The 12,504-nt window shown below is 35.8% G+C and overlaps 1 protein-coding gene across 1 annotated transcript in view; it reads left to right on the forward strand.

The window, feature by feature from the left end:
• LARS2 (leucyl-tRNA synthetase 2, mitochondrial) overlaps positions 1-12,504 on the forward strand; it is an 83,035-nt gene that overhangs the window by 35,796 nt on the left and 34,735 nt on the right. Inside the window, exons 8-11 of the mRNA XM_014889646.2 lie at positions 4,693-4,800; positions 6,185-6,344; positions 9,239-9,343; positions 12,003-12,118. Of these exons, the coding sequence (XP_014745132.1) occupies positions 4,693-4,800; positions 6,185-6,344; positions 9,239-9,343; positions 12,003-12,118 (489 nt within the window). The remainder of the gene's footprint in view (positions 1-4,692; positions 4,801-6,184; positions 6,345-9,238; positions 9,344-12,002; positions 12,119-12,504) is intronic.

Below are 12,504 nucleotides of genomic sequence, written 5' to 3' on the forward strand. Positions count from 1 at the left end.
ATTTGAAAATTGAGATTATTTTATAATCTTATCACTCTGTTCTTACTGGATTGAACTGCTGCTCTTGTTCTTTGTTCCCTACTGACTCTAACATGGTTTTACTTTTGTTCTTTTGCCTGTGTGCTGGGAGTCTTCTTGCTAATTGTCTTGTCTGTGTTAACAAATCTAGTTAACAAATTTGTGGCAGAAATAACTAGAGCTTGTATACACATTTTTAAGGATTGGATTTTTTTTAATGGAAATTATCAGTAATTATAGAATCATAGAATGTTAAGGTGTTGGAATGAGCCTTAAAGATCATCTCTTTGCCATGGGCAGGGACACCTCCCACTAGACTAGGTTGCTCAAGGCCCCATCCAACAGGGTCTTGAACACTGCCAGGGTTGGCAAATTGCAAAATAACAACTGGAGCGGGATTCATAGGACTACTCTAATGATTCAGAAAATGTTCTACTGAATATGGCAGTGATTTTTTAAAAAGAGCATGGAAGCAAAACTCAGTGGAGCTAATATTTAACTTCCCAAAGACTAAGTTAAAATATTCAGGAATTTCTACGCTAGCATTGGTGAAAAATTTTGTATAACCAAATAGTCTACATGTAATTTTTTTATATTAATGATAGTTTTAGCTTGTATTTGTGGGTGTGTGTTTTGTAGGGTGTAGTGCAATTGGATTTTAAAATGAAAAGCTTTTTTTAAGAGTTTTCCTTAAGCTGTCTTTTAAAAGGTTCTAGTTTGCACAGATAAATTTTGAATGTACGAGTGCATTCATGTCTGTAAGAATTAATGTTTCTCTGCTTTCCTGCTAGGGAATATCCTACATTAATTTACCAATCAGAAACCCTTCCTAACATGCTAGCAGTGTGCATACTCTATATTATTTGCCTTTGTAACAGCAGGTAAATTAAATTGTTTGTGTTTTGCATGTTCTTTTTCTGCTTCACCTGCTTTGACAAGAAACCTAAGGAGTACATTGAGTACAAAGAACTGAGAATCATAATTCTATTTTGAACATTTTTGAAGTTTTTTTGTTTGCTTGTGTTTTTTGTTTTGTATAAGACTAAACTGTTCATGTATAAATTAAGTTAAAGGGTTTAGGTTTGCTAACCCTGCTAGGCTGCATCATCATGCAAATTAAGCTCAGTTATCTTCATTCAGATGAAGTAAAGTTGGCTCTTCCTGTATTTAGTTGCATGAAGTAAATGCATTATCAAAAGAATTGGGTTAAGTCAAACTGTATCCTGTAACTTCTAATAAGGCAAATTAATTAGAGTAAAATCATTATCACACTGGTATTGACAATCTTGGGTCTATGAAAAAACGTCTAGGAAGCTTTGCTGGCAAGGAGTTACAGACTGTACAGTTTCAGTAGAACACATGCACAGTTAGCTGTTTCTGCCAACAAAATGTGATGTAGATTAGAATGGATACCTAAAGTGAACAGCCAGTTCTGCGTGTACTGATACAATTTCATGCTTTCTAAAATGCATAAAGTTCTTACAGAGAATATATCTAGGTGTTTTGTGTATGTATCTCTCTATATATCTCCAATTATTCATTATTCTTTCATAGTTATATAAGTACATGGATTGATCATGGTAGATAAAGCTTAGTTGTTTCTGGAACAATGCAATTAATGAGAATACTCAAACCTTTGAATTCTCTGTGATATAGTATGTTTGCAATTGTGAGTTAAAACAGATAAAAGATATAGAGTGATAAAAACTCCTCCAAAAGCCTAACATTCTTTTATTTATAAGTCATCAATAAATTGGTTTGATTCTTAAATATGTAGAAAGCAATAAAAATCCCAAGTGGTGGTATAGTGTAATGATTTACAAAGGGCATGCCTTTTGTTGTATTTTGAATGACAGATATACAACAGAGCAGTAACTAAAAAATTAATTCTTACAGTAACTTTTATGGATCTTTGAAATTATTTAAGAATGTCATTAAAACAGAACTTGAAGCACATTCTTAGAGAAGAATTCAGTCTGCATTCACTAATTATCCACCTACCTACTGTTTAGTTCGAGCAGCACATAGTAGCTACTGTCCATCCTTGCAGGTTGTTAGTAAATACTGAGATAATAAAGAGCTTGCACATTTGATGTTGGGAGTCAAAGCTGAAGGAGAAATTATTCAACATGTTGCCTTATTCTTAGAGTTTAACTATAATTGTTCAACATATTCACTGTCTGTCCAAGTGACTCATGCCTCTGGCTGTACTTTTACCGAAGTAAAGATTTTGTGTGGAGGCCCAGGAGTCTGCCTGCCAGGGAGACAACAGTCTCCATGCCCTGGAAAAAGAGGCGCCGAGTCGTCAAAATGGCCTTTAGGATAAGGTGACAAAAAGCTTCCCCCCATAGTCCTTTGCAGTTATATGTTGATATACTCCAGTTCTGTATCTCTCATTGGCCCAGACCGCCCTTGCTACTCCTATATGGTCATTCCATAGAATGTTCTCCCTTCTCCTGATCTGCATTTGCCATGGTTTACTGCAGTGTTCCATCCCTGTTACCCTGTTGGTTTCCCCGGTCCCTTACTGTGGTTACTGTGCTAAAAAGAGAGAGAAAGGACAGCAACACACACGGACCTCTGTAGGGAAAAAAGGCCAACTTTATTGTATGGACAGTCTGTATTTAAAGTGTGTTACATGCAGCTAGGACAGGACAGTAGTTCATTGGACAATTGGGAAAAACATCCTTGGGACAGTACCTCAGGATGTATCCCATGGGAAAGACACCAGGTATTAATCTTTATTATGAATTCCACTCTGTTTTTCACCATTTTATCACCTTGGGAGACTGCCTCCCTAACTGAAGCTGCAGTCAGCTTGTCAGCCTGGGAATGGACCTGAGAGTCAGGAGAAATCCAGGCCTGAAAAGAATTCCAAGCTGTAGTTCCCTAGCTCTCTAAATGTGTGTGTGTCCACACCTTACCCCACCTTTGCACCATTTTCCTTTGTACCCATTGGGCCCTGATGCCTTGCTCCACCCTTCTTTCCCCAAACTTAAACCTGGAACGTCCTTTATTCTGTGTCTTTTGTTCCTGGATCCCTTAGGTGTGTGACTGCTATAATGCAGTTCCATGTCCCGTCAGAACTCCATATGCAAGATCCTTTCCATCCTTTCATTCGTCAGCTTTCTCCTACCATCTGCAGCCTGTGTGTGGGTAATGGTGTGCCAGGCTGCGTGCCTCTTCCTACAGATGCTTTTGGAAGGTAGCTGCAACTGACCATAGCATGCACTGCTACAATTTTGGACAGTCACAGTATTCATAACAAAAATATGAAGTGTTATGAAGTGATAAATGAGATGAACTTTAAGTTACCTGTCTGTCTTCTCCTTTACATTGTTATAGATTCCATTTATTCAAATCATGCTATTCAAGTTCTTCAGACAAATACTAGTTGACTTGGAATAGATTTTCACGCTTCCATTCCACACATCAGAAAGCACATAAATATATAGATTTATCTCTTGTTACGTGCAAGTATACATAGAAGTTACAAGTTGGCAGTTGAACATTATGGCTAGTAAAGGAGGCAACATTTGATTTCTTCATAGCTGCATAGTATAGAACCATTTAGGTTGGAAAAAAACCTTTGAGATCCTCAAGTCCAACCATTAAGCCAGCACTGCCAAGTCCATCAGTAAACCCTGTCCCTAAGCACCACATCTGTGGTGCGTCCAGAGATGATGACTCAAGCACTTCCCTGGAAAGCCTGTTCCAATGTTTGCTGACCCTTTCCATGGTGAAATTTTTTCTAGTATCCTCCCCTGGTGCAACTTGAGACCATTTCCTCTGGCCCTGTCACTTGTTACCAGAGAGAAGAGACCGACTCCCACTTCACTACAGCCTCCTTTTGGGCAGTTGTGGAGAGTGATAAGGTCCCCTCTGAGCCTTCTTTTCTCTCTCTCCACATCCCCAGGTGCATCAGCCACTTCTCATCATACTTGCTCTAGATCCTTGACCCCTCTAGAACCAGCTTCATTGCTGGTTGCTGATAAGAATTATATTATTATAACATTTTTTTTTAGTTTTAATACAAAATTTTGTTACTATGATTAATGTTATTTTTGCAGGTTGGCACAAGCTAAAGATCCCAATCAATTTTATGGCCTGTTGTGCTTGGTAAAATATCAATACCAGATATGAAAAAATAGCTAGAAACTATCATGTTATTTTAAGTCAGAGCTTGAAAATTTTAGGACATGTTCACACCTTTTGTCAGACTGCCATCTCTAGGCTATTGTCTAAAACAACTAATCTAAATGTAGACTTCATACTTGCAAGCATATCTCTTAAGTCTTATTCCGCTCAACTGGTCACCTACACTTCCCAGAAGTTACAACCACTGAGAATATTGTCTGTGTTTGTTTTCATCTAAGTTTTTTGTTCCTGTGTCTTAAGGTCTAGTCTATTCAAAAGAAAGGCCACTTTTAAAAACAGAGGGTCTCTGTTGGCAGTGACATACCTCTGACTTGTACCATTTTATTAGTTCTATTCTCAGTGAGATTAACTTGAGGTAGCAGCAGTATAAAACTACCTATTCCAATGTTTTTATCAGCACCTTACCATGTTGCTATAGTTATACAGTTATATACATTTAGTTATAATTAAACCCATAGAATTAATTCATATGCTTAAAAAAGCTGAATGTCCTAATTCTTTCTTTTGTTGCTTAAGGCCATGTTTGATGCTTTATCTGATCTCCCTGAATGGTATGGTATTAAAGAAATGCAAGCAAATTGGATAGGTGACTGCGTTGGGTGCTCTCTTGACTTCTTGCTAAAGGTAAGTCAGAAATTTGAATTGCTGCTCTCTTGGTTGGGCTAACTGCAACTCCTGAAATGTGTGATGGGAATGGATTTTCAGATCTTAAAAGCTTGAAGCCTCCTAAAAAAGATTATGATTATGTTCATGCACAGACCAGCACAGATTCCTGAAGAGCACCACTTGAGGGTTGAAGAGATACTCCCTGCTATCCTCCTTGGGAAAGGCTTTGTGTGTTCAAGTCGATGCAAATTGGCTGTGTATATTTATGCCAAAATATATGCCAGCTAATAAGCTTCCCTAAAAGCTAGAACATTTGTGCCAAGTGCACTATCAAGTAGCACTGCACATGTCAGCTAGGGTCTAGTTGGGCTTTCACTTTTCTCTGCATGATACCCTCTCTGTTAGACCCAGGCTAACCTCAGGCAAGCTGCTTTGCTTACATTTGTCCATTATTTCACTTACTGTATACCATAATTAAAATAACAGAAACCACACCATTAGGTAGTGATGGAGCTACAGAGAACTCCAGATGGAAAGGAAGGAGAGGAAGGAAAAGGAAACCTGAAAAAAAAATCATTATCTACAGAAGGACTTCAGATTTTCCCTTTTTTGTCAAGAGGTGAACAAGGCTCCATGAATATGGTAGTGACAGAAGAGAATTTCAGAGACCCTGATCAAATTTCAGCCCTTGTACTTCAAAGCTGTATTGTGATTATTTACTCTGGTCTAACATTCTAAAAGTGACTTCTTATTTTAAAGTACTGATTTTTTCGGAACTTCAAATTGTGATAAACCTTTTAAATACCTTTGATTGGCACCCTGCTAAAAGATGCAGTATTGGTATTTGTATTTGTATAAATAGCTTTGTATTAAAGTTGTTTTTATCAATTGTTTCTGAAAATTTATACCAATACTTATTACAGAAAAATCTCCTTCCAAGACCCCCATATACATATGGTATACATATATCCCCCATATAGTTGATCTAAGATTTAAACCTTTTTGATAGTTCCAAGTGGTAATTCCTAAAGTCTTTGAAGTTTACTATTTGCATTTTATGTCCAACTGTTTGTTGTGCGACCTTTTATTATTTTATTTCTCTGCAGCATGCACTTCATCAGAGAAGTATGCCAGGGATTGGGTCTATCTCAGTAGCACAGTACAATATTGTATATGGGATTAGAATTATATTTTTATAGATATATTTGGATAAACTAAGGCAAGACTTAAAGCTACTTTCTCAAAACCTAAAAATAAGTTTTGTCAAGGTTTGATTCTGGAAAACTTCTGTAGTGGGCATGTGTATTTCTTTGGGTGATGTAGACTCCTTAGCTGTATGAAAAGGGAGGGAAATTTGTAACCACTGCACTTCCAGTGGGAATTTTTTTCTGCTCTTTTTCAGGTTAACGGCAAAGTAACCAAAGAAAAGCTAGCAGCTTATACCTACACACCTGAAGCCATTTATGGAGCTTCCCATTTATATATCTTACCAACTCACAGACTGCTGCATGGGAATGGCATTCTCAAGGAAGTCTTTCAGAGGGAGATCATCCCAGGGAAAGGTGTTATTTTTCTCATACTGCAATTTGTTGTAGAAGACCAACAGTTATAGAGAATGATCTTTAGAGAATGTGTATCAAGCTGAGCAGGGGCTGTTCCTGTTGAGAGTGAGCAGGCCTTTGATTCTTGCTGTATGTCACACAGTGTCACATCAGCCTGTCCTGGCTTCAGATGTGGCAAGAGCAGCTATGCTAGAATTCTTCTTTTTATAATAACTGTAACACTTGATAGTATATAAAAGCAATGGAACAGATTCTTGTTTCCTTATCTACCAGAAATGAATAGTCCAAATTTGACTGTGTCAGCCCATTGGAAAATCTCATGTCTGTGTGGTAACTCATCATTAGCACAAAAACAGCAGAGCTAATTCTTGCACCAGCAATGATTTTTTCCTATCATAAGGAATCTAAAGAGGTCAATAGATTAGTATTTTTTGTTGTTTGGAAAACCTGGAAATAACAAGAGTAAATATATTTTTTGTTTCCACTTCAAGCTGATGTTCAATATTTTCTCTTTCCCTTACTGGTGAAGATGAAGCTTCATTGTCTATGTAACATCTGATTTCAACAGCATCTTGTGGGAAATTGTGTTGGTTGTACAGAACCTGCTTTTTAAAGTATTTTATTTCTACCTTTAAAAAGTTTGCTTGCTAGTAGAAAAAAAACATGGAGCCGTGTGTTGAGTACATAAAGCCCTTTTCTAGCAGGTGAGCAAAGCCTGAAGAATTTTGGAGAACAAATTTGCAGTTCTAGCAGTTGAGCCAAATCAAAGCACTAACTGCAGAAACACACATCCACACGTATGTCTGTACCTTTGTTGGATCTTGTGCTTTAAGCCAAACCACAAAAGTCAAAAATTTGCTTTTAACAAGGATAATGGTGTATTTTTATATTTGTTTTTAAGTGGAAATACTTCCAAAAGCTTTTCTGTGTTTGTCTGTTAAAAATAAGCTTAAAGCTTTTGGTTGAGTTAAATTAAGAAACTCTCAGTTGAAAAATGACAGCCAAAAGTCCTCAAAAAAGAGGCACAATTCCACATAACTCTGCTATTGTATACTCCTGCTACTTGTGAATATACTTATAGACATTCTACAGTTGAAATTAGCTAAGATTGGCATTTTACGTATGAAAGGCCAAAAATGGCATTTAAATAAATATAAATATTTGGATGGCCTTATATAGACCCTATTTTCACATTAACCAAGACTTTTTTAAAAAATTCCTCAGTAACACTGAAATTTTAATTTAATTAAGTGTAATTGTTTTCTTTTCAATGCGCATAGTCTTGTAATTCTCTTTATTCACTGTGTCCTCATTTAAATAATTAGGAGGGTATGTTTTTATGTTTTCTAGGAGAGAAAAAAAAGCTACTGTACAGCAGAGCAATTGAAAATTCTAAAACCTTTTGTCTTGAAGTACATGTCTGTTTTTTAGGCTACTATTATTTAAATAGATGGAATAACCAGTTGTCCAACATTATTTTTTTTTTTTGCCTAGAAGAATGTATGTTAATTTAGAATCTGGTAAGTCTAGTAGTTTTGACAGGAGGAGGTGCCTGAGATAAAGATTTGACCATTACGTTGTTAATTATCTCATTATAATACTCTGCATACATTGTCTTACATTTGTACTTGTACCATTCTCTCTTTTCGGTTACAATGATAATGATGTGAGCAAATGAGTACCTTCATAAACTGCAGTTATTATTTGGGGTTCCAGCATAAAATGAAAATTATTTCTGGGTGGAAGAGAGAAGTTATTTTTAAAAGTAGTGTCCTGCCCACTCAGCTTCCTGCTCATGACTCTTTTCGGTTAGTTGCTTTTAAAAAATGAAATTGTCCCTTTTGTACTTTTTTTTTTAAACAGAGGAAAGCTGTGTGCAGTGGTTTGAATGTGGAAATTTTCTTTATAATATGAATACCTCAGACACCTAAAACTTGGAAAAGCAGTAATCAGAAATAAAGAAATGTATCATTTGTGTTAAGAAGCATGATGAGATAGAATAGCCCTGTTCTCAAAATTGCTGTTACTTTACTTCAAGCAGATTTTATGCATTGCAATACAAGCCTTCATAGCCTCAGCTTAGCTATGAAGAAAGGTAAAAAGAAGCTCTTAGCAGCCCATATTTTAATGATTGTAATTATCATCAACTTAAAGGCACAAAGTTAAAAAAAAAAGTTAGAAATAGGCCCATATTGAGATCTGGGGTTTGAATCCTCAAAATTTGGAGTATTCAGATTTGGTATTCTTCTTGCTGAGCCACCCAATCTGTACATTGTAAATCAATTTGAGTTTATTAGTTCTCACCCTTAATTCTCTCCACTGTTATCTCCCTTTGCTTGTGGACATTGAGTTCCTCATCTGTAATATGAATATTAATATCCTGTTTGGAAATCAATAGGTTACTTAGGTGGCTTTCTAACACAGGCTAAAAAAAAAAAAAATTCACATGCTTTGTAGTTCTTCTGTAAGAAATTAAATCATAAGGATATATACTCCCCTGCAGTTTTATCTGATTATTGGTGGGATTTTGTAGCATTGTATGCGAGTACATAAATCAGGGATTACTAAAACCGATTCGAACAACTTTACAGCAGCCTGTATTTTGATCAAAGACTCCATTTTTTCATTATAATCCAAATCTTACTCTGTTTTTATACAGGTGCTTGTTGTATGTTTTCTAATCATGAAGAATTATCAGTCTGACTTACTGAGCGTTTTAATAAATCTGAGCTTTTTTGAAATGTGAATAGGTTTGTAATTTTCTTTCTTTTTTAAAGAAAACTGTTACTTAAAATTCATGTAAGTTTAAGATAAACTGCATTGTAATGGTAAGCAATGTTCTTAGCATATCTTCTGTTCTATTTTACTTACCATATCAATACATTTGTTTTCAGACTCACTTACTTCAGTGACAGCTGTGAATTTGCTTACCAATCAGGAGATTCCTGTAGTCATCTCAGCAAAAAACAATTTTGATAATTTTCTTGATACTAAAATAGGTATGTGACATTAGATATGAAAGTGGAATAGTATGGTTTTTCAGTTGCTGCGTTGGAGCACAAGATACTGTTGTGGTAAATATTTGAATACAGAGCTCTCTCTCCTGGATTTTGGATTTCTGTTCTTCATTAGGGAAGAAAGAAGGGAAAAGGAGCTGTGTGGAATCTATGTGGGTGAAGAGATTTACAGGATGATAATTTTAAATTGAAATATTACAGAATTAGTGCATTTAATGAGCTAAGTTTGAGGATCTGCATATCTTAATAAAATTGGTTACCTACAACATATGTGTTTAGCCGTTTTTCAGCATCCTTAATCAAAACAGAACTGTACACTTTTTGGCAAACAACCCTAACTTTTGGCCTTTTTTTGTGTCTTAAGTTTACATAAATTATGTACATCCTTATAGAGAAATGCTTCAGATGGTAAATGTACAAAACTTCCAGCTTTAACTGCTATCTAGTAATATTTGTTTTGAGGCCAGTAAAATAGTTCAGGATAGGTAATAATTGTTTTCAGGTGGCCTTGGACAGTTATCTTAGATCCTTTATCTCTCAAGGTAGACTTCCCATAATTTAAGGCATCTGATTTAGAGTTGAGGATCCATAGGTGGAGGGGGGAGGGTGTTGCTGGAGGATGCTGAATCAGCTGCAGTAAGCTTCTGTTCTCAAAGCTGTCCTATGAAGCTGCCTGTCTTACTCCTTTCCTGGATATGGAGCCTGGTCCCCCAAATTGGGCACCTAAGTACATACTCCTAGATAATATGATTGTCCAAATAAGTAAAAATTGAAATTGTATAGAGTATTAAAAGCCATATCAATTTTAATCTGTACCCACCAAGCTCTTTGTTTAATCCTGTGCTTTGCCATGGTCTCAGCTGCATTGGGAAGGCCATGTTCTGTGCCAGTCCTAATGGGAAACAGTCATGTCTTCTTCCCTTTTTCCAGTGCATTCCTTATCCCTTGACCCTTGTTGTTGCCTCCCTGTTGCTGATACTTCTGTCCTATCCTGGAACTGCTGCTTTCACTGCTGCCTATGTTGGCTATTTTTGCACAACTAGACTGAATGAAACCAGCTGAGTGTGCAAAAATGTCTTGGATAACCCTCAGAGAGCTGATGAAAATTATCCATTTGGGCTTGCTTATAATATGCTCACATCTTACACTTTAGATTTGAATCTGTTTTTGAGAAACAAAGATTTTCCTCATATAGGAGAAGCCAAATAATTGAGATATCTAACCTTATTTTTCCTTAAAATCTTCCAGTTTGCTGGCACATACCTTGGCCATATGTCTGGAAACAGCTCTTCATGGGAAGCCATGGGTGCCAGTTGTTGAGCTTTGCCAGTGTCCATTAATAGCATCGTCTTTTCAAAAGGAAGCAGACCAAAAAGTGGGACCTGCTTTTTTCATTTGTAGAGCATATTGTGAAGTCACCTGTTGCAGACTGCAGGGCTCTCTGACAAATTAAGATACAAACCTTGTTCTTGAAATGGCAAGAGTGTACATCTGCTGGAAATAGAAAATAGCAATTTTGTGGTTTTCTAGTTAAGGAGTTACTTGTCACAGGGGAGTTTTGTTTGATTTGCTTTAGTCATCTGCTTCCAAACTTCTACATATTGGCAGAGTTAAAATATAGCAGACATTCACTGCCTGAACTAAGACAACTGTTAAGCTGGTTTAGTTAATAATTCAAATGTGCTCAGCAAATATTTTGAGAACTAATGTGTGTAGTTTTCACCAACTTAATGCTGGCATTGTCCTGTTGGAATAAGTTTCTTTGCCTTTTAAAGATGACAGTAATTTTTCGAAATGGTTCAAATTATTAATTAAATTACCATGGAAGGGGAAAAATACACAGAAAGATATATCTCTTAGTAAATCTGTTAGTATCTTAATATTATTTCAGAATACATGTGATAATAAAGCAAACTAAGAAATTTCTTAACTCACTGTGAAAGGTAACCCTCCAGAGTAGAATTAAAATGCATGACTGTCCCAAATAATAAAACGCAGAAGAAAAGAGAGCGTTGGGAGCCTTAAATAGTGTGAGTTGTGTAACTCGTCTGAATAGCTGTAGGAAGTGTTCTCACTAGTTATGGTCTGAATAGCAAACTGATGTTATTTGAACATCAGTTTGAACATACATAATTGCCCTGAGTTTTTAAACAAATCATGTCTTTCATAGTAAGTTAAAGGGATAGTAATATTTGAGACTGTTACATTACGGTATGTTTTAATAAATTATGAAATTAGAAAGACATTAATATTGAAAGAGGAAGACTGGTCTTTGTTGAGTATTTGATTATCATATTAGCAAATAGAATTAAAATTTGGATTGTTTAAGTATATTATATTTAGATAATATGGCTATATAGAAAATTCTATAATTCTATCCAAATTTTATAGCTTTATATAGTTTTTTAAGAACCATCAAATTTTCAAACTTCTCTGAAAGAAGGATGGGACATTGATGAACGTTTGAATTGCAGAGGAACTGAGAAATACATTTGTAATTATTGCTGTTTGAATTTCACAGCTTAAAGAGTACAAAACCATTTTTACTGTTCTTAAATAGTTTTTTTTAACTCCTTTAGGAAAACGTGAGTCATTATAAAGAGAGTGCCATAGAAATGAAATGGTTTTTCATCCCTTCCAGGAATTCCTAGTACTAGTGCAGAAGATGCTGCAGTAGCTAAGAATCTGGGCATTTCTTTCACTGAAGTCATTGAGACATTGCCAAATGGTTTGGAGAAGGTCATTAATTCTGCGGAGGTGGGTGTACAAGTATGGATTTCTTTCCAACTTACAGTAACAATGCAAATTAAATCTGTTTTCTCAAGAGTGCCAAATACTTTGTATGATTAAAGGGATTTTTTTTTTAAATCAAGCCAAGCTTATGCTACCACATTTCTGAGAACAATTTAATGATGAAATATGCTGGCTCTGCTGTAGCAATAAAATAAGTTTTTTTCCTTTTGTACATGAGAGGAAGATTGAACTTTCCTCTGTATTGTTCTTAGTTCTATAATGGAAACTGAATACTTTAACCTATGTTAAAAGTTGATTCTTATTTCATAATCTCAATAGATTTTTTTTACTAGTCCTTCTTCCACAATTTCCTTGAAATGTGGCTTCAGCCTTTGTGGTATCATGAATGC

Source organism: Sturnus vulgaris, chromosome 1, assembly GCF_052056855.1.
Source record: "Sturnus vulgaris isolate bStuVul1 chromosome 1, bStuVul1.hap1, whole genome shotgun sequence".
Lineage (NCBI taxonomy): Eukaryota > Metazoa > Chordata > Aves > Passeriformes > Sturnidae > Sturnus > Sturnus vulgaris.